General features: G+C 43.1%; 1 protein-coding gene across 1 annotated transcript in view; it reads left to right on the top strand.

Annotated features, from left to right (window-relative positions):
* Positions 1 to 511: 511 nt before the first annotated feature.
* The window catches only part of zfpm2a (zinc finger protein, FOG family member 2a), a 112,290-nt gene continuing 86,951 nt past the window's right edge, over positions 512 to 25,850 (top strand). The window contains exon 1 of the mRNA XM_076150570.1: positions 512 to 736. Coding sequence (XP_076006685.1) covers positions 697 to 736 — 40 coding nt within the window. The 5' untranslated portion in view covers positions 512 to 696. The remainder of the gene's footprint in view (positions 737 to 25,850) is intronic.

Raw genomic sequence — 25,850 nt, 5'->3', positions numbered from 1 at the left:
AGTTAAATTGTTGATATATACCAGGAACACAGCAGCAGCAACAAACATTTTTTTAAATGTTTATCAAAAAATGTGTTTTTATTATATTTATTTTATGTAGTATTTGTGATGTGAAACCGATGGTCAGCAACTCAGTTTTAACCAGTTCCCTTTTTATCTACTCACACCCAAATAAGGCGCTAATTAAGGCGACGCCGAATATTAAGTGGGAGTAAAAAAGTAAACGTGGATCAAGTGAAGTTCACCAAACTGGCTACGGTACCCGGGGAGGCACAAACCTTATCTTCAAACAAAAGCGCGAAACGCTTTCACCTCCACAGTCAGTCCGTGCGGATCGCGGCGAAGCGCAGCCTCATCACGGAGAACAGTACAGAGAAAGAGTGAGGGGAGAGAGAGAGGGAGGGTGTGTATGTATGAGAGAGAGAGAGAGAAAGAGAGGGGGAGAGAGAGAGAGCCTAAGCCAGAGCCAGAGCCAGAGAGACGAGAAAGATAAAGGAAAGAGAGACGGAACGATAGACTTGTGCGTAAAAAGAGTGTCCAGTACTGGTGCCCCCCCCCCTATTTCTTCCTCTTCCTCCTCTTTTTCTTTCACAATAACCGTCAGACAAACCCAAACCCGGCTGCTTGGATGAACCAAAACCTATCGATCTGTCAGTACTACACCTGGATTCACTGACCAGCCGCGCAGCAGCAGGCATGTCCCGAAGGAAGCAGAGCAACCCCCGGCAGATCAAACGTAAGTTTCTCCGCTGTTCAGCCGCTACACCGCATCTCCATCTCCGCTTCTTAGAGTTTGAAACCACGCTGACCACACCGGAGGCTCTTTACCTAGCTAGTCGTGTCGAGTGTGTGTTTGTGTGTGTGTGTGTGTCTGTCACGCTCCACAGTCTCTATTTTCACTTGTTTCATGTTTTACAAAGATCATTCATTTAAATTTCACCGGGCTGCTGTGTGAAAGTTACATTTAATATTCGCAAAATAAGTTATTTTGGTGTTTTTGTTTTATCCGGAGTAGTCGTTGTGATAGTTTATGTTTCCACGCGCGATTCAGGATTCATGTGGAAATAGTTTTCAATAGCAAAGCCTTCAATTCTAATTATTAGCTAAAAATTGTTAATCGAGCAGTTTTATACTGTATCGATGTATATTGGCTATATTTTCTCGCTGTCAACTTTTCCCCACCAACAGACACACGTGTCTCACACACACTCTTTACTCCTTCACACACACTCACACTCCCATGCATTCCTTTTCTCTCACATTTACAGATACACTTGCAGGTGTACACACACACACACACACACACACACACACACACACACACACTCACTCAGTCTCTCTCTTTCTCCAACTTCACATTATATGGATGGCATACATCTGAATTGTGTTAGACCTTTATGTTGTGTTACTGCTGAATAAGAGCAGGACTGTGCCAAATTATTATTATTTAAAATGTTTAACTAATGGGAAAATGTGAACATATCTCTTTGTGTGTTTGCCTTTTGGTTTTCATGAATATGATTTTTGCTAATGCCTTTAGTCTGATATTCAGTGGATCATCCAAAAATGTTACATCACAACATGCACTAATTTAAAAGTGGGTCATATTTAAATTTTAGAATTTTTGTTTGTTGTTATTCAAGGTTTTAATTCTAAAGCTTTTCATAATGAATGAAATTGATTCCACAAATATATTAGAATACATACAGTGCAGGCCTGTGCACATTTATAAACATAAACACACTTTCATCTTTCAAAACACAGCTGACATCCCTGTGTGTGTGTGTGTGTTTGTGTGTGTGTGTGTGTGTGTGTGTGTATGTGTGCGCACACGCATGTATGTGTGTGTGTGTGCGTGCGCACGTGTGTGTTGATTTGTATGCTGTTGGTTTTAATAGTTGTTTCTGTGACATACAGCAGTTTGTGTTGCACTGATGAGAAACTGATGTCAGTACGATATACAGTATCTGTGGTTGGACGCTATTATGACCAATGCAGACCTAAGGCAATATTGTGTGTGTGTGTGTGTGTAGGTGTGAGTGTTCATATTGTACAAACTCACATGCATGAATTAATTGAACCGTGCATACAGTATATACACTTTATGTGTATATATATATATATATATAAATGAGTATTTTTTTATAGTGTGAAAGAAATTGTGTGGCATTTGTGTGTTGTCTTGTATTTTACACATATTTAATATTGTTTATTTCGTCAATATTTCATCATGATTTTAAAAGCTTTTCTCGAGCCTCTCGTCATTTTGAAGCTACATTTTTTCTCCAAACAATAATAGCATCTATATATGGTTTTAATATTTTACATTCCATTTATTTTATTATGTATAAGATGAAATCAAATTCTATTGATAACCCTTAAACCAGTAACTGGAACCTTTCATGTTTTTGCTGGAAATGATTGTGGAGATATTTGCATGAATACATACAGTTGTTATATAGCTTTGAATTATTTGCTTTGTTATGATCGTGAAGTTGAATGAGTTGGGAGAACATAATTGAATTCCAGCTATTAACGTGTTCATACGTGTGCGTTCGCTGGCATCCACGGCAATGCCACCATTTCTAACCAAACACGACAACACATGACGCGTTAGGCCCACTCATCTTTGGACCAATCCCATAGTAGCACCCAAATTTTGTTGTTGAGCGAAAGGAAATGCAGCGTTTTGAGTTGTGGATTCATCACTGTGACCTGGCCTTGTGTGAATTAGTATGTCATGTGTAAGATCTTGTTAATATGGAGCAAGCGTGCCGCCGTATAATCAAGCCCTAGTTAGAAACAGAAAGGTCACGAGGAGCCTAGATCCACTCTTCCACCCCGGGAACTCTGGGAAAAAAGGCCGAGGAGGCATTGCACAGAAAGTCAGCACAGACAGTCATTCTAAAGGACAAAAAGGTTGTTGGGCACAGTCCCCCCCCACCTTCCTGCATACATTGGACCCTTATCTAAAATTGTGATTTATGCAGTATTTTAATATTTTGCTTATTCTTTCCCCTTGGGTGCTCTCTGAGCGGTGATAAAAAGGCGATGCTGAAAGAGCACCATTAATTTGCTCCGATGACTGTGGAGATAAGGCCAGATAATGGGAAAGATAAGCAGAGAAGATATACCATCAGAAACCCGATTATTACCATTAAAATTCCAGCCCAGCAATCTGCAGCTGGCTGATAATTCCTTCTCCGTTTCCACCACTTTGGATGATAAGGCAAAAAATAGTCACTCAGTGCTCCTTGATTAGGCTGCCTGGATATCCCGATAATACAGTGATAAATTATGTATTTCCCCCCTTGTTTTTTTTCTGTGAAACGTTACATCTGATTTTTTTTCCTCCATATTTCTGCCCCCCCGCTTCTGGACCCCCACCCTCTCCTTGTTGATTTTCCAAGAAAGCGAGAGAGAAAAAAAGAAGCCCATACTCTTTTATTGTAATAAGAGTTTGATAGAGAGAGGAGATAGCGGTGGAGGTGTTTTGTGTGGGAGCACATATCAATGTTATCAGCTCATCTCCCTGGGCCAGCTGCTAGCTGCTGTTGTTTTTAGCCTTATCACCTCGTGCCAATATGCCAATAAATTGCCCAGATTGTTAGCCGTTCCTAGGCGGGTCAGTAGAATTTGACAGGAATGATGAAAATATCGCTGATGCTCTGCGGATTGCGATTAGCTGCTGTAATATGATGTGTGAATTCCACCAAGCTCCCTCTATCCTCTCCCCCTCCCTCCTTCACTCCCTCCTTCACTTCCTCCCTCCCTCCCTCCCTCCCCAGCTGCTGGTGGTGGTGGTGTCCATACCTCCATTCGTACTGAGAGGAGAACATTTTGATGCTTAATAGGAAGGAAAGATATGAACGGGCTGAATTGAATCCAGACCCCCTCAGAGTAATTTTTCTGGAAAATTGCCCCCCAAAGTTTCCCAGCGTAAAGGGGAATCTGGATGATGTAGGGAGCATTCCTCCACTGATGTTTATGGGAACATATTGGAGCAGCCCCCAGAGGCCATGTGCGGACATCTAATGTCAAATGTTCTTATTAAACTGACTTAGTGTTCTCCCCTCTGCTGTTGTCTTCACCACGTGGTCCATCTGAGAATTCATGTTGTTTCCCTTTTGGCTCTTTTGCACGACATCGTCCAACCAGACCTCTGATAACTCACGGGTGAAACTCTAGTGATTACACCGATCTGTTACAGTAAGTTTGTCCACCCGAGCTGCGAGTGCACCAGTCCCCAGAGCACAGCACCATGTCGCGTTGTCAAAATGTCTCATTTGAGATAGATCTTACAACTCTAAAGCTGCTCTACTGTAGGGATATCGTCTCATTTTTGTTTTTTTTATTTTGATCTGGAGTATTTGGAAGGGGGATTTGCCACATTTGAGAAACATTGTAAATACATGAATCCTTTACTGTTATTGGATACATTTGTTTAACAGTGAGTCAAACCTACTGTACGTTCAGCCCATGTATTATTATAATGCTCCCTCTGCTAGAGCTAAACACACTCCCCTGCTAGACCTGGAAGTCTGCTTTTTTATCATGGCAACCATTTTTTCCATCTACAATCCACCGTTAATCTTTCTTACTCCTTAGCATAAGGCCACTTTATGTAACGTCAGCATACTGTTTATCATATCAGGTGACATTTCTATCTTTGAGGGGCATTTATCAGAAGGCAGATTACAGTAGTAAGGGATAAGGGGAGTGTTTACTGAATTGACTGCCAGCATCCTGTGTGTGTATCTGAATTTCTCTATGCATGTGTGAGCGTGTGGCTGTGTGTGTTACCATACAGGGATGTGAGCTGTTTTAAGTTGGTTTCTCATCATCCACATTTCCTACAGTCGGTAACTTTGTTAGCTCTTTGCTTTCCTGCTTATGGAAATGCTGCTCACAACGTAGAAGAAGTCACACACACCGCATTTCACCTTTGCCCACATGAAATAGCGAGTCAAGCACTCAGATGTTTCGGGGGTGTGAAATCAAAAAATCTTTGCATGCCAGCCTGTCTGTATATTTAAGGCTCTCTTTTTCATTGAGTGACAATCACGGCGTGTCTCTCATGTTTCTCTCTTGATTTCTGTCAGAAGAAGAATGGTTGTTGAATGCCAACTTTCCCTCAAACATCTGTTCGCTGCCAATAACAGCTTGTGTTGTTGCCTCGTCTTAGCTGAAGGATCCCCAATTGCCTCCTCACTTTTGACACAAAACAACAATGCAGATGAATGTCTGCTCCTTGTAATGTTTTTCTATTGTGTTTAAACTAAAACGTTTTTTGCACAGTGAAATTCTTTGTGTGCTTACTGCTTAAGTCACACGCTCTCCAGCTACAGGGAGACGAATGTGTCGCAGATGCGTGTTGGTGTTTCCTTTGTGGAAAACACTGCTGTGTGGTGCGGTGGATGAGCTGCAGTTGGCAGCCGATGGACGGACGGACGTTTGGTGCCTAATCCTGCACTCTCTGACGCTGTAGCCCGCAGTGTGAAATCTGGGCAGGGTTGCTGGTTTCCAAAGGTGGAGGTCACTTCCTCACACTGTTTCCTCTTTATCTTCCTCTTTCCTGAATTCCACTGCTATTATTCCAATAACTGCTGCTCGCCATTATGTCTGCATTCAAGCATTTTCACAAAATCTAAAAAAAAAACGTGCATTCTTTTTGGAAGTAGTTGACACTCTCGCTGGCTGTGGTTACATGTGTGTGTGTGTGTGTGTGTGTGTATTTTCATTTTAATTTGATACTCCAGTCTTCAGCAGTGCTCCCCTGTGTTTTATTTAGATTTTATATCAATGGTGCCCATTGAGCCTCAGGTAACAATTGACTTTCAGGCTGCTTTAAGTTAATAGCCTTGTCTCTTGCTTGTAGGGATCAATATTGGTATTAATTAATCACCATTATCAAGAGCAGGATCTAGTTCCATTTGTTGTTACATCAGCAAAATATCAATAGAGAAAGTGGACTCCCTGATCGTCATGGCAACTTCATCTCTTAGGTCAAAGAGAGTTTATCTTATCTTGCTGCTGAGAGTGGCAAACTGCTTAGGAATCTTGTTTAGACTGAAAGATCATCGATTTAAGGCTTTTTTTTTCACCCCCACCTTGTTGTTTCAGAGGGAGGGGGGGGGGAGAGAGAGAGAGGGGGGTTGGGTAAAGAGAAAGGCAGCATTCTAATCACAACAGAGATGTAAGATTTAAATATTGATGTCCAAAGGCCATTACAGCAAAGAAGGCCTGTGGTCTGGCTGTTGTTCAAGTACGTCCTTTTAAGACCCAGACAAAGGTTTGATTATCAGAGGTGTCACCGTGGAGTATGTCTGTATAGCTGACAGTGTGGGACTGCAGGGGAGATCAGTTTCCTGCTGCCACCGCCACAGAATGTTAACAGATCACCTCTACATCCTGGTATTTCTGCAGGCCTGAGCTTTTATCCTGGCAGGCATGAGACAGTGATAATGCAAGGCCGCCCTATTTGTCTGCGCGTATTCAGGTGAAATCAAGTGGATATTGTTAGAAAATGTATACATATGTTGCACATCAGATGTTATGCTGATCTCAAAATTGAGTTCATGTTGCATTTGAGGTGTTACGGTGTAGTGACCTTATTCTGCACTTTCACGAGGAAGCACAACCTCGATGAAGGATTTGACTAATGGGTAGAGATTTGGTGTGTGTGTACAGTATGTGTCACACAGCGGAGAGTTGGGTATCGTTCTAATGGGAAGTCAGGTCTGGTCTGAGGTATATGGGGAGCGGGTGGCCTGGGTGCCTGCTTGTACCTCATCATGCTGTCGAATGCTCCTCAGGGCTGGAGCAGAGAGCAGGGGCACTGTCTGCATTTTTTTTTTCTTCCTCTTTTTTTTTGCCTCCGGGACACAATTGCCTCATTTAACATTCTCTATTTGGCCCCTGCCAAGAGGGGAAATAGCCAGGGTGAGTAAGAGAGGCCGCCACACATCATGAATTCTTCTTTCATTTAACTTGCACAGCCCCTTTTCACCTTGGTGATGCACATGGATCAGGAATGAAGATATTGCTCAATTAAGGGAATTTCTGAGGTTGCTCCAGAGGTATTGCGGTTATTTTCGCGCCATCCCGAGGTTTTGATGTATCATGGATATGGATATTGGGTTCATCACATGTGTGTGATGCTTTGACATCTCCATAGTACGGAAGAAAAACTGTTTTGTGCCTGCAACAGGAACTTGCCTCTGCGAGAAATAATGTGCAGAGGTGGAATCCTGTCAGTCATCCATTGCAGGAATATAAATAACTTCTATGTGTCTATTAAGATTCTTTTTGTTTATTTCTCAATTTAATTAGCTGCAGTTAATGAAAACATCTTCATGGAATATGTCAAAATGGATATTAGGGTTTTGTCTGAATCTTGGCCCTCGGAAGCGATGAGAGAAAGGAAAGGGACTCTGCAAATATGACTCATGTTTGCATGAGGCGGAATTGGAAACAGTTTTCAGTTGATTTATTGGCTGAGCCTTGACTTAAAAATCTTAGAGTCAAGATTCAAAGTCAAGGATCATTAATTGTTTCATTTTAACTGGTAATTTTCTTCTGAAAGGGGGTTAAAAACAGGATCATTTTGGCCAGTTTTTCAGACCAGGATAGTAGCTGGCACACCAGAGAGCGATGCCCTAATAGCTGTTCAAGCTAAATCTCTGGCTGGGCAGGAATTACTACGGATGTGTTTGGGGGGGGGGGGGTGGGCAGTCTGAAGCAGAACTTTGCATTTGGATGAAATGCACCAGGCTCTATAGTTGTGGGATAGGTGGCAACAGAGGATTAACTAACAAGCTTTTCAGTTCAATTTGTACATCAGCATTTTCCAGCAGACGGATGGCACAAAACACATAGCATCTTAAGGCTTCGGTGGAAAATCGCTAATGACAAAGCTTTGTAAATAGATAAACAATTTATGTCAAATATGCTGAAAATATAAATCAAACTTCAAAACATGTTAATACGTTAAAGAGGCTATGTTTTGATTTGCACCACGGCAAAGCTGGTAAAGCTGTTGGCAGCAGAGCTTACACGTCATGTGATCAGAGGCCATATCTGTATGCCTGTGATTAGCAGAGTGCACTGCAACATAAATAGCCATAATGGAGTGATATCCCCATTAAAACAGCTTGATGTTGATCGATTATATTTAAACTAAATTATGCAAATCAGATTAGACAAAGTGTGTGAGAAAAAGGAGTGACGTGTTGCAGAGTGCACATCTCCTGCTTCTTATTATCTCAACGCGCTCTTTGTAAAGTGACAGAGTAAACACACAGCCGCTATTATTTCAGAATCAGGCAGTTTATTTTCTGTGTATTTCACAGAATGCTTATCTAGTAATTACTAAAAACTGTTGACATTGAGCAAGCGCTGTAGCCAGCTAAAATGCCTCTTTGTCTTATGATATCAGATTGAAAAGCAAAGATAAATGGTGAAAACTCCTTATTTCCAGCGTGATTGTGGAATTAAAACTCTCATTTTTAAATACCTTCTCCTGATTACGTCCTGCGTGAAACGTCTGCTATTTGTATTTACCTGGTAAAATACTGACAATTCTTTGCCTCCTGCTTTAGTCTGGGATGTGTCTGTGATTCCCCAAGACATACATTTGACCATAATCAAGTTTTTGAAGCTTCAGAAACAGGATAACAACTGGGTCAGTTGATAAGCTGGAGCAAAACAGGAAAAAAGCCTCCTCTGATAGACGAGAAAATCTGATTGATTGATGTCTGCTGGCTTTGCCACCATCACAAGCCAGTTGACAGTTTGGGATCAGATGATTTCACTCTTAAGATTGGGGTTGAGGGGAAGCTAGGCAAATATGAAGGACACAAAGGTCAATGGCTTCTCTCCTCCTCTCTGTAGCTATCTCTCCCTGGCAATAGCTTGCTTTGACAAACTGTAATATGTTGCTAAGCTTTGTGGCAACAGGACACATGGTCATAGTTTGTACAGTAATATCCTACTGCCGTAATCTCACAAGGAATGATTGAAAGTGGTGGAGGAATCTGGTACTAGCAGGACCCGTTGACATCATCAACTGCTGTGGACTGGCAGATGTCTCCTTACTTGTTTGAACTGAATTTTCCCATGGGATCGAATAAGTTAAACAACAGCTCTGACTCGGAGTGAATCTGTTATTGTAAGCACGATCTGATAAGACGGCACCATATTATGAGTTTGTGTAGCAAAGAGGCCAGAAATGGAATCTACGGCGACTGTCTCTCTGTGGTTTCGGAAAAAGCCGAACATGGAGCGGTGACAAAGGATGATTGGATGCATATTGTAAATAAACACCCAAGTCTTTCACGATTGCGTCTTGCTCGCAGTCTCTCCACAAGTTGTTCCATGCGACGTTTCATGTTTTGCTGCTGCCTAGATTGTGTATCTCCAAGATGAAGTGACAAGAGGTTCCTACGCTGCTCTGGGTTTGACCCCATATGGCACAATAACAGCAACACTCGGATTATATTTAACCAAAACAAACTCGGAATCTTGGAGGATAGATGTGGCTTGTAGTTGCTGAAAAAAATCCGAAGAAAGGCCCGGTAATAAGGCCCGTGTTGGTGGTTAAGTTTCCTGCGTCATTCTTATGGAGATGGTTGTGAAATTCTCTAAGCTGCGGCTTCAGTACCCATGGTGACGTGTGTGATGTCAATAGAAGGCCTCTCTTCCTCAGAGGGGTCCATCTCTAATAGACATAACAGACATGTCCATTAGCTTTGTGTGTGGGTGCTCTCAAGATCAAGGTCTCACTTCCAATGAAGTGGCTGTGCAAATGGAAGTCAAATTCTACTATTGTGAATCACTTGTTTTAATCAAGTTTTCATTGAAAGAAATGTACCCCCGCATTCACAGCCACAGAGCAAACAATAAAAAAAGGATAATCCGAAGACAATTCCCATCCAAATGGAACCGGACATCGTTTAGGGAAAGAGACAACAACTCTTTGTTTGTTTGAAGTGGTTGATATGACAACCTTCTTGTCAAAGACTCAGGGTGAATAAAAGGAATTTGTAATTACCATAATTATCTCTTATATGTTTTCACCTAATGATGTCCATTGAATGCCTGAGGCTTCATTTAGAGACGGCCTCACTGTAGGTTGGCATAGACTCATAATACGGCATGTTACATTATACAGCGCAGACGTAATGAACTTCTTTCATCAAAGATGTTTATCGTGCAGCACTTCTGGGGGAAAAGCCAATATACTTCAGCTTTTTGTTACAGTTGGATTATAACAATTCTCATAGTTCCCACTTATCTTTCAAATTTTCTCTACATGTGATATCAACCCAATTGGCTTCATGTCTAAACAGGATGGCTCTCTAATCTAGACCGCTGTTCGTTTCATGTAAAACATCTCATTTTGTGGCTTAGGCTGGTGGCTGTCTTATCATTACATAATTCACTGCCCTCTCCGTGATTTTCTTTGTGGTGATTTATTTAAATTCCCCCATGTTTATATATTTCCTGTCTCCTTTCATTCAAAATGATTGCCTTTCATGAGTTCAAAGACTCATCTTCAAGACTTTTGGTAACTTTATAGATATGAATTCACAGTAGGGAGAAAAAACTAAGCTACTTTATTGGAGAGCAGAGGAGAGAGTGCCAGAGCGTGTCCATCTCTGTCTCTAGGCCGAATCCAGAGGTTGAGCTAACCTGATCTAAAGCACAGATATGGCACTCTTACAGTCCACAGTTCAGCAGGTACAGCATTTGAGCGATCATGGCTGAATGCTTGTGTGGCGTTCTGCTGCTGCTCTAAGGCCTTCAGACCTGCATGTGGCTCCGGTCCTGTGGTTGCTTTGGTCTTTGTCCACCACCTATCAGCATATCAGCAGTGTCTCTGAAGCCTAGCTGTATAATGCACCATTTATGGCTTTGTGGGGGGAGATGGCGTTCGGGCAGCGGAATAGCTCCAGGCCTTCCCCTCAGTGAGTGGATTAGCGGCGGCCTGCTTTAGCGCACTCTACCGCGGTGTGAAATCGGCCCCGCTTCGGCGTTGCAATGAGGAGCTCCGTCTCTTTCTTTCTCCCTCACTCTCTCCCCCTCTCTGTTTCCTCACCTCTGTCGCAAAGCCTCTCCCAGCCATCTGTGAAATGTGGAAACTCTGTGTCTAAGTTGAGTTCAGATCCCATCCCCTCCGTCAAGCTGAGGGCCAGGAAGCAAATGGGCAGGCAGTCGGCGGAGGGGGTGTTTAAGAGGAAGGAGGAGGGGGGACGGGCGACGGGGGACGGGGGACGGGGGATCAGCTCACTGATGTCGTGCCGCGTGTGCAGGAACCCTGCCTGTTCTCCGCGGGCGAGTTGGAGGAGGGTCCGGGCCTGGGTGCTGGCCGAGAGATCTCTGGTTCCTGCTTGCAGGTCCAAATCCCCCCTCTGTGTGTGTCTGTGTGGAGGCGAAGCGGTGGCACAGCTCCCCTGAGCCCCTGCCCAGTCCTTTGAAGATAAGATGGTGATACAGACTCCCTTTCGGTACGTTGCTAACCGATGGTCTTTGTGTGACACACATGCCTCTCTCTGCTGGAGCCTGCAGCTAAAACACCTATGGTCTTTGCTGAAACGAATTGGCTGTATGGCCTGGGGTCAAATTAGATTATGAATGGGCGACAAAATCCTAGATCATGTGTTTAGGATGTTAACGGTAAATTTTTTCCCCCGTCATTTCATGGTGATAATGTGGAGCTCTGCCATGGTTGATGTTGTATTTCTAGTTGATTTCTCTCTCCAAGTGTCACTTTCATCATTTTCCCTTCCTCGTACCCTCAACGCTGACTTAATTACTTAGTTGCTGTTTTCCATGGCAACCACTTGTCATGATAACCGTGTTGATATCTTTTCTATCTGGACTGTATTGCTCTTGATCACGACCGTTTTAAACACATTTTCTATCTGGTCTGCATTTATAATATATTTTGAGACACTTACAGGCCAATTCTGCCACTTCTGGCTCTCCACTGAGCAACCATCATAATCAGGCTTTTGAATTATGAACTCAATATTCCCTTTATTTTTTCTATCCTGTGGTTACGGGGTTCAGATCTGTGCATAATGTCTTGTGATTGCACGGCATTATGGCGGTTTGGAAAGCCGAGTAGAGGTCCAGCCACGCATCATCTTTCCATAGACAATGTGAATCTCTGTGTCTCCCTGAGCTCATCAGGGATGGGGCGTTGATTGCTTTTTGATACCCCTCCAACGTGGATGAGGTCCTGCATACATCAGCTAATTAGAATGTACTTACAGTGTGTGTGTGTGATTGTGTGACAGGCACAGACAGACCCCACACTTCTCATCAGATTCTCAGCCCAAGTGCTCTAACCACACACACTAAAGGCTTTATCAAATTCCCGACAAGAAAAGCTATACAGCGTAAAGCCGGGGTTGGGTGGGGGCTGATGTCAGAGAAAAATAACACAGAAATGAAAAGAGAATGTAACTCTGGCAGACGTTGCAGCCTCAGGGTGAAAATCACACACACAGATGTTATATAGAACACATTGCGTAGGGAAAATTGAATCATGGCTGCTGGGTTTGAACTATGAAACGACTTAGATGACTTTGTGTGGGAAAAGAAGCCACTTTGCTACCGTTCCAGACCAGTACAGTCTACGTGCTGGCAGGAGTAGAGTTAACTTTGTCCCGCTGTAGTTAATGACGAGCGCTTTGCTAGAAGGTCTGAATAGATGGCACAGCAGTAGGGAGGGAAGTTACACTAGCTAATTAGGCGGCGCAAATGACTCAGTGGTATCATTCTGTGCACCTTGATGATATTACACTGTGGAGCAGGAGCCAGGGAGAGGTTTGCTGTTGCAACGCTGACTTTTTGGTATTTTGGGGCATTGCAGTGCACACACAACAATACACAATACACAAGACAATGCGAGTCAGTAGTGCACATACAGACTCCGGCTAGGCTCTCTAAATATCCCAGTCCAGCTATGATCTGTGAACGGTGTTGGGGCGTCTCTATATATTTCATAAAGGCATCCTATTACACCCCCATGGCTTGTGCGGGAACAGTACACTGTGGTCTAGTCCCCAAGCAGCAGAGAATAAAGTGTAGGATGTGGCACTGGAACAGAAATCTAGCTGCTGTTTCCTCAGGTAATCTTGACTTGGATCTTAATTCCAATAAAGTGTTATTTTTTTTCACAGCATAAGCCAGATCCAAGCTAGAACACTCCACTCTGTATTTCTGTGGTCATACTTTATTGAATATCATTTCAGATAAGAGGTGTAATCCTTTGGGGGAAGTGATGTATATTGACCAGCTCGATGATAGCGAACAGCACACGACTCTGATCTGAAAGTGGTAAATAACGATTTGTGTCGACTGCTCAAAGAAAAAAGCACAGAATTTGGAAACTGTCTGTATTAGTTGTCATTTTCAAAACTTTGTCTTGATATATGTAATGTGATTGCCATAGACTTGCACGCCTTTTGGAGTACAGTTCTTATCGCCTGGACTGTGGTGTTAGGTTTACATTTGCTCGGGCTCTTTATAGCACATCCATTAAATCTGCCTTAAAAACATCACTTCACACATCACACACATCATCATTACAGATCTTACATACACATCAAATGAATCTTTCTGGTCATAGCGAACACTTAACTGTACACATATGCACATTTGTTTTTACACTTAAACTCTAATAGCAGAGACCACAGTGATATCATATTTGTAAAAGTCTTTATGCAGTCTATTGAGGGCATGAGGAAATCTACCTGTTATGATACATACAGTACATGAACTATGTGTGAGTGTATCCATAGACACTAAAGGGAAGGAAGTTCAGATTGACTTAATGAAGTAAGAAATTGCGGTCTCAAAAGCACATCCTGTTAAGAAAAAGGTTAAATAATAATAGTTTAGTGTGGTAATGAAAATACTAATACTAACAATATAAGGGGTTTTAGCTGACATCAATATGAATGCAGTAGTTAATCAGCCAATGAAACTTTCAATCAAATAACACCACACGCTTTACACTCATGCTCCATCACACACACACACACACACAGCATATGGACACATTTTGATTGGTGCTGACGTTGACAAATGTTCCAAATCCGCACAAGCGATTGTACATTTTTACAGGCGTCTGCCAACCAGTCTCCATGTGTCTGTGTGTCTGTGAACAGAACATGCTGGAGCCAGGTCACCTGGGTCAATACCACACTGTTACAGCGTCACCTCTCAAAGTGACTGGGTTCCTTCCATCAGCAGAGAGCAGCTCTCTCCTCTCTGTTCCCACATGGTTCATTTCATCAGGATTTCTTTTATCTAGACCGGCCAGGCCCGTGACCCTCAGAGCTCTGATAGCCCTGTAGGACTGTAAGAGACCATCACCAGGGCATTGTGGACAGCGAAACAGAACTTAGTTACTCGGCTGGGTTAAGTTTTGGCTCGTATTAAGTTTGTGAGTGTGCCCCTCTGTGTTCACGCTATCACTGACCTGTGTCTGCTCGACTGTTTGAGTCTGAAAACCAAACTTCAAAGGGGCTTTACTGGAACAGCACATGAATGGTGATAGATTTTTGCATGAAATATGTATCATAAATTAAATGCAAATATTTAGCGGAGCTTTTTAAGGTTTTGAAATATGCCAGCCAGTAGAGCTAACACATCTAATTCTAAAATACAAGACAGAAAAGACTGGACTGTAATGCTCTGAACTGTTCAATTCCATGAGCCGAAAGAGAGTGCCATGTTTACTTTCCTTTGCCGAGAAGAAGAGAAAGGAGAAGAGAAATTAATGCTGTGGGCTCCCTGTAAAGAAAATCATGAAAGGAATCACCAAGAGTTCTTTAGACCTTTTCTTTTGTGTTGGGTGTAATGCCGTTTCTTTACTGCCTAGGTAGTCTCTGCCATCTGACTGCTTTTTGAAGTCAGCAGAAGTCGACAATATTTGCTTTTCAGCAATTCTCGCCCACTGTGTCTCTCTGTCTCGTTTGAAAGTGTCACCAGGATGGAGTCTGTATCAGTTCTCCTTGGAAGGAATGGCTTCATATTGGCCGTTTGGTTCCTTGGTGGACTGACAACGAATCCCTTGCAAGTGAGGGTTGCTGTTCATTGTTGTCCGAGGGTGAGCCTGATGGGCAGCTATGGGTGAGGGTGGGGGGGGGGGGGGGGGGGGGGGGGAGTAGACAGGGTATTGGGGGCAGGAAGCCAGATTGGGCCATGAGGGAGTGGTAAGATACTTTCAGCTCAGACCTGCTGGGGTGTGATCTCACCCAGCCATCAAGAACGGACCAATCCCAGCACCCTGTCCAAAACAATCAAAACTGGACAAAAGAGAAAGTGAGGGACAGGGAGAGAGAGAGAAGAAGGGAGCGTTTGAGAGAAACAAGGAGGAAAGGTGCCAACAATTCCAGAAACATACATACACATAGCATGTCTGTGACTTGATTATTATCACAGAATATTTGTTTCATTAAGGGGATCAGAAGAGGGTATCAGACCTTTCATCAAAGTTAAAGATGTAATCTGTAATCTTCTCACAGTCCCAAAGTGTAACTCACTAATTTAGATCGACTAAAATGAGGTGCTTTGGTAATAATGACAATATCCTGCATCCCCACATAAAACTAATCCTGCATGAACATACCTTTACTTGAACTCTCTGTACTCGCTCTGTTCCTACTAATACTTATATTTCGTCTGTATCGTACCAGAGATACAAAAGAAGATAGTGGTTTGGAAAGCTGAACGTGCTCAGGCAGATGGTTCCAGCATGGTGTTTGTCCTTCTACGTCACCAATGTTACATCCATCCGTGTTTCAGACGCCCCTGAATGAAGAGATGGGGCTCGACCTATTCCCAGCACATGGGTTTCTCTACTTGATCAAGCACATCTTTGTGTATTTGAAGCATGGTGTGCTATTTCTAATGGCATTATCCAGGGGGCCTGTATGAAAGCACGCTCCTTTTCTCTAGTGGAGGTGCGTGTGGGTGGATGAGAGGGGAGGCTGGGAGGCTGGGAGGCTGCGGAGACCTCGGCGTTATCAGCACCAGATGCAGGTTGACTCCAGACTTTGAATGGAAGGTAAAGAGAGAAGGGGGAGGAAATTAATGAGAGCCATAAAGCTAGTAGGATAAATAATTAGCCGAGCCGGTCCGAAGATCCATCCCTTCATTTGCTACCACAAATAAATTCTCTGTGCAAAGTTTGTCGCTGTTTGTCAAAATTGCCGGTGGATTGGATTGGCTCTTTGCCGTGCCGCATGCAGTTTCATTTGTTGGCCTAGTTATGACAGAACTGTAAGCTCTTTTGCTGTGCTGTCCCTCCTTCATTTGTCATGTATGCCGTCGTGACAGGTTTCTCTCTCCTGCCACCGATAATTGGCCAGACCGCTGCTTCCCTCCAAATGTGTGCAGCAGCGACAGACAGAAGGCCTGTGACTGTTTCAGTTGTCGTAATGTTCTTCATAAATCATCTGGATGAGCGAGTGTCATATTTGTGTCCACGTTTTTGTTTAGTATAATCAGAGGGACATAATAATGCTTGTTTACTTGTGGTCGAGCTTCTAAAAACAGCGCAGGCTGTAAAACGCCGATACTGAACCGTGCACGTCTTCACCTGCATTTATGCTCTGAGCGATGTTATTTCCCTGATTGCTGCTTTGCTTTGCCCTTCTCAGGATCAAAGCTAATTTTCTCTGCGTTAGAGGACACTCGTGCTAGTGTACGTGTGCTGATCTGGAGTGTTTACACATGGTTCACTCCCCAAGGATTTTGTATCATTGTTGTCACACTATATGGAGCATAGCCACTTGTATTGTTCTAATACGCCGCCTGTAGAATTGAAAAGAGCTGAGCAATCACTGAAAGACTTACATTATCCTGCAGTCTTTGATCGCTATTCATGTGTCGGCGCGAGGTAATCTTCCCCTCTAATCTCATTCACAGATATAAATAAACAAGTAATGTTGTAAATGAGAGAGAGCACATGAGTGAACATCCAGAGGATTATGGTAATTTGTGGATAAATAGAAGTCTTTAAAAATGGGGCTTTTATTAAGGAAGTTACTTTGTTAAAAATACCATGAACTTGTGTGCATGAGATAACAACAGAGAAATGATGTTTTATCATCGTTTGGGACATTGACTGATTGATATGTAACACATATTGCAGTCAGCTGTTACATTTGTTGCTCTAAAGGGTATTTCTGCAAACAAATGAAATTCCCTTGGGAGTTTTTTAGGTGACACAAAAAAATAAAACAAAATGTTCCTGACCAAGTGCATTGATATAGATCAACGTGTATTGATTGATTGACAGCTTCCTTATTCATTTCACTACACTGTAAAAAAAAAACCCTCCTAATTATAAAATGTTTATTCATCCATCCAGTAAAGCCAGGACAACACACACCCCAGCTCTGTCCTATCACCGTCTCAGTGTGGTGCTGATCTAACAGCTCTTCTGGAGATATGGATCATATTTATTTGTGCGCAATCAATTTATTAGGGACTGACGAATAAAAGCCCAGCAGACAAAATAACATCCAAATCAACACGGCCATATTGCCAGTTGATTTTAGGACATTTCTCTTTTTTCTAATCTCTTCCAACTTGACATTTGGAAAGTCAGAAATCAATTACGTCTCCTACCAAAATGAAAGGCGGAAAAAGCTAGTATATGACTTTAAAGTCAGCCTAGCTCGCCTTTGACACGGCACATTACAAAGGGAAAGGAAAATCACACTGCATACCTGATCCATAAAAAAGCCTTTGAAATGGATTGCTGGGTGGGATCCAGTCTGGCACAAGTCGTGGCATTGATGGCACAGCCCCTGGGCGCAGGGAGACTTGGCCTGGACAAGATGGTTGCTGGGCCCATATCAGTGGGCACTGGCCCATCCTCTGGGAGCTCCTAAGCCATGCCGTCTGAAGAACTGATGGGGTTGGCAGCACATAAGGGCATGCTACGGGTTTTATTTCAGTGGAAGCAGCCCGATGTTATCTCCTTCAGTCACCAACGCAGCAGCATCACCCAGGCTGACCGAGATGATTGAGCTTCACAGAAAATTCCTCCTTACAAATTATCTTCAAAACAAAAAAAGTTCCCATTTGTTCCCTCTGCAACCGTTTGCGGCTTTTCACAGTACATACAGCACAGGTGCCACAAATCTACAAATTGCACGCCGCCGTTTCTGTCTCGCATATTGCATTGAGGCGACAATTTGTTCCAGCTAATTGGAAATTTACGTCGGCCGTCCCCGCACAAAACATCAGCGTATCACACTGATATGATAACCGCGGATTCCGGCAGCCTCAAGAAACTTGACAGCTGCAACAGTTTTGTGAAATAGTTAGTTGATAACCATCCACGGGGTAATGAAACTTCCACCTTTGATGAGAAGTTGAAAAGAGAGTGTTTCACTGTTGGCTTGGCAGAACATTAGACATGGCTGGAGGCAGGAAGGGGCAGGCGGAGGATCAAGCTGTTTTAATAGGTCTCATCCAGAGGTGATGAGTGCAATACATTCGCTGAACTGAAGGTGTGAGCCGGGGCTGCCAGTACATATCTTTTGTCTTTCATTATCTTTATTTCCTTATTATTTTAAATGGCCGGTGTGTGTGTGTGTTTTTTCTTCTTCACTAGAAGCTTTTTTGATATCCATTTAGATTGGAGCTTCATTAAAAAACCTCAGACAATGGAGTGACTTCTAATTAAGAAGCGCCGCATCTGGCCCCTGGCACCCTATCCCGTTGTTCCATCTATTTTGCTGGGGAGAATTCATTTGTTTCTTAATTAAGAAAAACACCAATAGCGTGAAAAATCTGCTTATGGTACCTGAATCCTAATTAGTTAAATAGTGAGGGGAAGGGGAAAACACATTCCAGTAGCCCTAGAAATGAACTCAGAGCTGATAAAAATGAACTAACTAGCCTTGCATAAATCGAAGCTTGGGAGAAAGTGTACCATCATTATGGCTAAGACAATATGCAAACTATCTTCAAAGAAATCAAATTGCCGGAATGTTTTCATTTGCATGTATTAACCATTAACATAATGAGGAGAAGTGACATTGGACCCGGATTGTGTGTCTGTTCGGATTGATAACTCTGCTGCATCTGCAAATAGTCTCCTCTGCAAAATTATGCTAGCAGTCAAATCAGTGTTGAACTGTAGAGCGAGAGGGAGAGGGAGAGAGAGTGATGGAGAGAGGGGAAGAGAAAGACGAAGAGCGTAGAGGCTTTTGCTTTTTTCATTTTTTTATCACAGAGCTCTGTGCAAACCTGCTGCAGTGTTGAATCTGAGCCATCATCCTCTGACAGCTATCCTTAAACAGGAAGGGGCCGCGAGTCATTGTCTCGAAGGCTCTGCGGAAAGCTGTGTGTGTGTGTGTGTGTGTTTGGGGGGATGCAGGAGGATGTGCCCATGTGGCTGGTCGCTGGAGATGGACCTCGAGTGGGCACACTTCACACTCCTCACCCTTCCCCCACCCAGATATCGGACACATGCACACACATGTCCACACACAGAATCGTGCATACATGTGTCGCCCACCCCCCAACACACACAAACACATAGGCACACACACATCTCAGTGCTTCCAGGATACCAAAACCTCACTTATCTGTAAGACTCACCATGGCCCACATTGGTGAGTTGGTGGGCATCCAGCCAAATCCACCCTGTGTTTTTCTTCCTACTGCAGGCATCATGCTAAACACTGAACTGTTCAAGGCATTCCAAATAATTTTGCCAACATGCTAACATAGTATTTCCCAGGATCAGCCTCTTAGGTCAAATTATTCAATTAAGTGTCTGTTTATTACTGATACCAAAGCTGGGTGGCAGTTCTACTTATCACCTTTTTTGCAGATTGGTGTTCTCGCAGAATACCACCATAAAGATTGCCTTGGCTGTAATTAAAATGGCACAGAGACAAATTTGGCGCAGGGCTAAGACACGGAGAAATGAAGGAGGCAGGGGGAAATTGCAGGGGCTACATTCTGCCATCCAATAAAGAAGTTGAGGCTGTAAAAATTATTGTCGGAGCGATACTGTACGCTACAAAAGAGCAGGCGTTAGAAAGACACACAGCCGCGTGGTGGCGTCGTTGTCGTCGTCACTGATGTGCGTATTTGCAAAGAAAGCGGCCAGGAAATGGTAATTGTTCTTCTGTGGCAATCCACTATCCACTCCTTTCCGTCCACAGGCGTGTGCGGTTGATGAGCTATTGGCAGGTTATGGGGACACGTGTTCCTGTGCCTCGTGGCAAACACAAGTCCCATCGTCCTCCTTCTACTCCAGCAGCCTGTGTGGCTTCTCAGAGAAAAACGCACAAAAGAAATCAAAGCGCCAACAAGCTGAGGGTCTTAAGCCAGGAAAAAAGGGAAAACCTAAGCGACGACTTTGGGTTCTGACAGAATCTTCATGCGCTCTCTGACTAGAAATTTGCATTGTTATCAGAGATAACTGCCGATGTTTTTACGTGGTTGTACACTTTGGTGAAATATGTAAAAATGTAACCCAAGCCTTAACGATTCCCTTAATGACGTGGATCTTGCTTTTCTCCCCCCGAATCGCGTCTTAGCGGGCTTCTCAGCGCGGGATGTCTGATATCTGAATATTAAAAGGGAGTTTCAAGCTCATCTGCAAATGTGATTTGCACATATCACACTTGTGCAGTCGTCAAGCTGCTTCATCGCCAAGCTTCTGAGCAAAGAACGGCGGGGAGGGGAGGGAGAAAAGAGAAAAGGAAAGATGCACATATGGGTTGCTATTGATGTATTCCATTTCTGACCTAATTTAAATCCCTGCCAACAAGCTCATATGCATACTGTACATTTGCTAAATTACAGAGTGTAAACCTTGCCTTCTCACAGAGACAGGTGTAAACATCAATGTTGTCATAATGCACCACCAGTAAATATGATAATCGTGCCATGCTGCAATAGAGCACAAAATAATTTGGACATCATTTTGATGCCTGAGGGGCCCAGGGGAGTGCCCTCCAGAACGAAGGTGCCCCATTGACATGCTATACACGCCAAGATATAATTACGGCTGCCTGTCTTTGTTCCTCCCAAGCTTCCTCTCAGAGCACTAGTAATTTGCTTGTGATATTTTGGTATTCTTTACAATTGAGTTATTCTCTGTGGACTTGAGTATTACATGGCTGCAAATGGAGATGAGGAGAAGCTGCTCTACAACCACATTCCAAGTTGGGGGAAATTTTGTGGTGGTTATAAGGCGTTTTGTGAAACCTGATTTGAAAGGAATTCTGTCTCGGATAGAGCTTCTCCTCTGCCTTTTGATTTTGGTGGCTGCTCTAAGTGTCATTGCAGGCTATATGTGTTGGACATTGCTGATAATAAGGGGCAATGCCCGGATTTCTTCAGGGTATGCAGCGTGTTGCGCTGCAGTTTGTTGTCATGATAATCCCCTCATTTGTAATGTCGGGATCGGCAGGTTACGGCTCTCCACTTGCCTGCCATGTCAAGACTTGGGACCGGCGAGGTGGATTGTCATTTCTGAAGCAATATTTTGACAGCGCCTTCACTTTGCTCGTATGCTTCAGCTCAAAGGTCAGAGCTGTGCCACTTCCATTTACTGTGCGTGAACGCTCAGTCCCCCAGGAGTGCAGCTCGCTACAGCTCTGCCCGCATCCGTCACACACATTCGTGCGCACACTCTTTCTCTAGCTGCCGCCGTTTAACTCACTTGTTTTAAGAGATAGATGTCATGGCTAGCCCAACGCAGAGTTTATAGTGCATCCAAAGCTTCTAAATTGAAAGGCAATTACAACGTATAAACCTTTAGAATGGAGTAAATGGGGAAAGGCAGCTCGGTTCAGCTCAGCTCGCTGTGATACCTGATTTCCTCTCTTGCCATCATTCCAATTACTGTATCGCAAAAACAGCCACCTCTCCCTCACTCACTCCTATTCTCGCTTGCCTCGTATCAAAGAGACTGCTGGGTATTTTTAAAAACATAGTCTGGTATGATTGTTGCAACTGCACAATGTCTCAATGGTGTAACTGTCACCCATTTTACCGCGCGCTCAGTGCCACTCCTCGCACACCGAGGAAGGTTATGTCAACCAAATAAGGCACTTGTCAGTAATACAAAAAGACATTGTTGCTGGTTCATTGTTACCTGCTCTGCCAGCTATCATATAGGAAGTGATGGAGTGACGGTGTTCGGAGCGCGGTGCGGCTCCAGAGCCCCCAGGGGTATTATGGGTGTAAATCTCCCTCACACAGTTCTCCTCCAGGCCAGGGAGAGCAACATCATTAGCCAAAGCAGATGGAGAGGCTTCAACAATGTTTTCCTCTCTTCTGCCGGACGTCTGTTGGAATGTGGTTTGATACAGTGGGAGTGGAGGAGAGCAACACTGAGCCAGACAATGAACCATGATGAAATCCTTGTGAAATCACATGAAAGTTGGGCATATTAAAAAGGATTCATAGTTTATATGGGAAATGATGATCGCAGAGGTTTACTGTGGTGTGTGTTTGTGTGAAAATATTTGTTAAAGATGTATATTTGATATCTTTAAATCTAAGTATTGTACACAATTACTATACCATACATTTCTATTATTTGCCTCAGCATTTTTCTCTTGTTAGAGTTTAGAGCCTGATCAATATATTGGCAGGCAGATATTAATGGACCATGTTACACGTTTTATATATAGATTTATATACAGGAAATCAGCCAATATGTACACATATACAACATGTTTTAGTGTATAAGCTGCATTTTATAAATATGGACCCATTATATTTCTGTCTTTATTGTAATAGATGTTACTGTTCAAAACTTATATAGTATATCTACTGTTTTGGTTCTAATCTGTGATATACTGTATAATTAAACAACTGCCAGTGTACTGAATATCAGAGGAGCAGATATTGATATAAGTAGTAGGTCGGGCTTGTTTAGGGAATAGGAGAAATTCCAGGAAGAAGTTTGAGCATTTTAGGATTATAAAATTTAGCTTCCACATACACCAGTTACATTAGTTGACAAAATTCCGAGGTTCCCTGTCGGTTTTAAATCAGGAAATACACATCCGTTACTGTAAAATTGAGGAACAAACTGTGAGAAAAGGAGGCCAACATCAGGCTGATATAACAGGCCGATCCTGCTGCTGATCCAAACAGTCAATCAGTCCAATCACATATCAGCGAGGAGCGTTTATCTCCAGCAGCCACTGTCTTCCCCATTGATGCAGCAGTATTTCAGCGTGTGCTACAGCCCTGCTATCCAGGGAGCAGGGAATGTGTGCAGTCTGAAGCACTGGCAGAATCCTAATCTTCCAGCAAGACGCCTCACATGGCCAGATCAGAATTAGGGGGGAGGCTGGGGGGGGAGAGAGGGAGAAAGAAGAAGCCCATCTGAGTCTGTGTTTTAAAGGACAGTGCTTTGAATGTCATTTGACAATTTCCTTTTAATTAGAACTAATTTACAGAAAGATGCCCACCAGCTAATCTTTACAGGATAATTAACTTCTATTTTCTTTACTTTTAATTAAAAAGTGGAAAAAGATTTAGCTGATCCATAAAGAATTGTTCTTTTGAAATGTTCATCAGACTTCACACTTCTTTTGGCATTGGTAATATTTAGATCCTATCTGCTGCTCACAGTCTCCACTGAGTTATTGCAATGATTTTCTCCTCCTTATCCGAGGTATTAAGAAGTGGAACTATCAATAGTAGAAATAGGAACCAGAGGCAAATTAGAATTGAATTAATGAAGAATTTTTTGCAAAGGACCCCCCCCCCCCCCCTCTCATAATACTGGAATGAAATTGACATCTTAGATATATCCATTTCATAGAAATTCCTTGATGGGAAAACATTGTTTTATCTCCATTATTTGATACAGTAATCATTTTCTTGTTCTGAAGGCTTCCCATTAAATTCTTTGAAATGATGCTGGACTAAAAGCTAATTGTTGCAGAAGCAGTTTAAGCTCACAATATTACTAAATCATCCCCCACAGAATCACAGGCCACTGAATATTTCATTTAGGAATTTATTTAGGTTAAAAGCAGCAGCGGGATATTAAACACTTAGGATATACTTTAAGTGCTCGCTGTCTTTACACGATCAAAATTCCCTCAGCCCTCATCAGAAGCTGCTGGAGAAAAGTCTTTTTCTCGCTACTGTTACCTTCCAACAGACTTTACTTAGTGGAGATAAAGTGAGCCAATATGAGGTGAGCGTGCTGTAGACGGAGCCTCCACTCGTCTGCAGACGAGCCAATGGCTGAAGATGGATGCCCCCACTTAACCATGATAGCTCCCCGGAGGAGCTTCACTCAATGGCTTCATTAAAAGTGAACGTTCTAGTGAAAAGCTCGCTTATAAACCAGTAATTAAGACCACACATATTTTACCTGCTTTGTTTCAGCTGTCACATCCAGTGTACAGGCGCATGGTTAACTTTTATTTCCTTATAAGTTACAGAATGACACCAATAAATCATTCAGCCAGAGCAACAGCAAGCGGGCCGTAAAAAGGAAGAAGGCATAAGACGTGGCGTATTGGTGTTTGCCATTTTAACACCCATTTTGCTCCGTTCATTGCTCCTCCAAAGCAAATTTTCTTCCATCAGTGTGTTACAGTGCATTAGCTTAGCCCATATTACTCAGAGGACAAGCTTTGTGCCTTTTATTGAACAGATATACCAGTGTCCACTCGTTTGTGTGTGCGTGGCATGTGTGTGTGTGTGTGTGGACTCTAGAGAGACAAGTTGCGGCAGTAGAGTGAAGCAGGACCCGGCTAACTCCACAGAGAAACAGGCTGGCATCTGCTGAAGCCCTCGGGCACGCTCAGAGGTGCCTCCAGCATTTTAATGGCATAGTCAAATGCCAGCATGTTTTCATGCTATTCCAATTCAAATCCATTGGATAAAAAAATAAGACTGTGTTATTCCACTTCAACAGGCCAGACAGAAAGACTGGGCGCAACAACACACAACTTAGTGACTCTGTAAACACACTGGGATCCAACGTCGTGTCTCATTGGAATAAGATACTCCGCAGGATTCGAGAGATGTGTGTAAAAATAAATCTTTGTTTCTGTGTCCGTTAACACTTTCACAAGCTGTCACCGCTAATCAGCAGATAGTGATACAGATACAGCTGTGTGTTCCCCAGCCCATGGGTGTGTCTCATCCTTACTGCATGAACCATGAATGCACTGTAATGTAAACGCAGCTGGGCCGACTACAGTAAATGCATGATGTCATCCGACTGCATTTAGATGCCTTGTCATATGTGGTGATGCAGCCTCGTGTGTGTGTGTGTGTGTGTGTGTGTGTGTGTGTGTGTGTGTGTGTGTGTGTGTGTGTGTGTGTGTGTGTGTGTGTGTGTGTGTGTGTGTGTGTGTGTGTGTGTGTGTGTGTGTGTGTGTGTGTGTGTGTGTGTGTGTGTGTGTGTGTGTGTGTGCGTGCGTTTTCAGCCCGCCCTCCCTCTTTTTTCAACACAATTTCCAGACAAGCGTTGGTGCTGAGTTCTGAAGCAGTTTGTTGACTGTTGATTGTAAGTGCCTGAATTTAGGAAGGCAGCCATTTCTAATCACCAAAATTACATTGCTTAGCAACCGGAAAATCAAGTTAAACAATACCATTGCTTATTCTTGGTCACAGACTGTAGTTATAGGAACACATCAGACTCTAGTGAAGCTGTTCAACGCTCCTCCCAGCACAAACATAACCACACACGCACACACAAGCATTGCCACTCAGACAATAAACAAATGATAATTTACTGTCGACTTGCGTTACAACATTGGCTGCACTTTAGTTTAATCATAGCGCGTCGGAAAAAGGATTCTTGTGGGATT

The sequence above is a fragment of the Genypterus blacodes genome, unplaced genomic scaffold, assembly GCF_046128005.1.
Source record: "Genypterus blacodes isolate CSIRO-AG114 ecotype Tasmania unplaced genomic scaffold, CSIRO-AGI_Gbla_v1 ptg000052l_1, whole genome shotgun sequence".
NCBI classification, from domain to species: Eukaryota; Metazoa; Chordata; class Actinopteri; order Ophidiiformes; family Ophidiidae; genus Genypterus; species Genypterus blacodes.
This window is presented reverse-complemented; position numbering and strand designations above follow the sequence as displayed.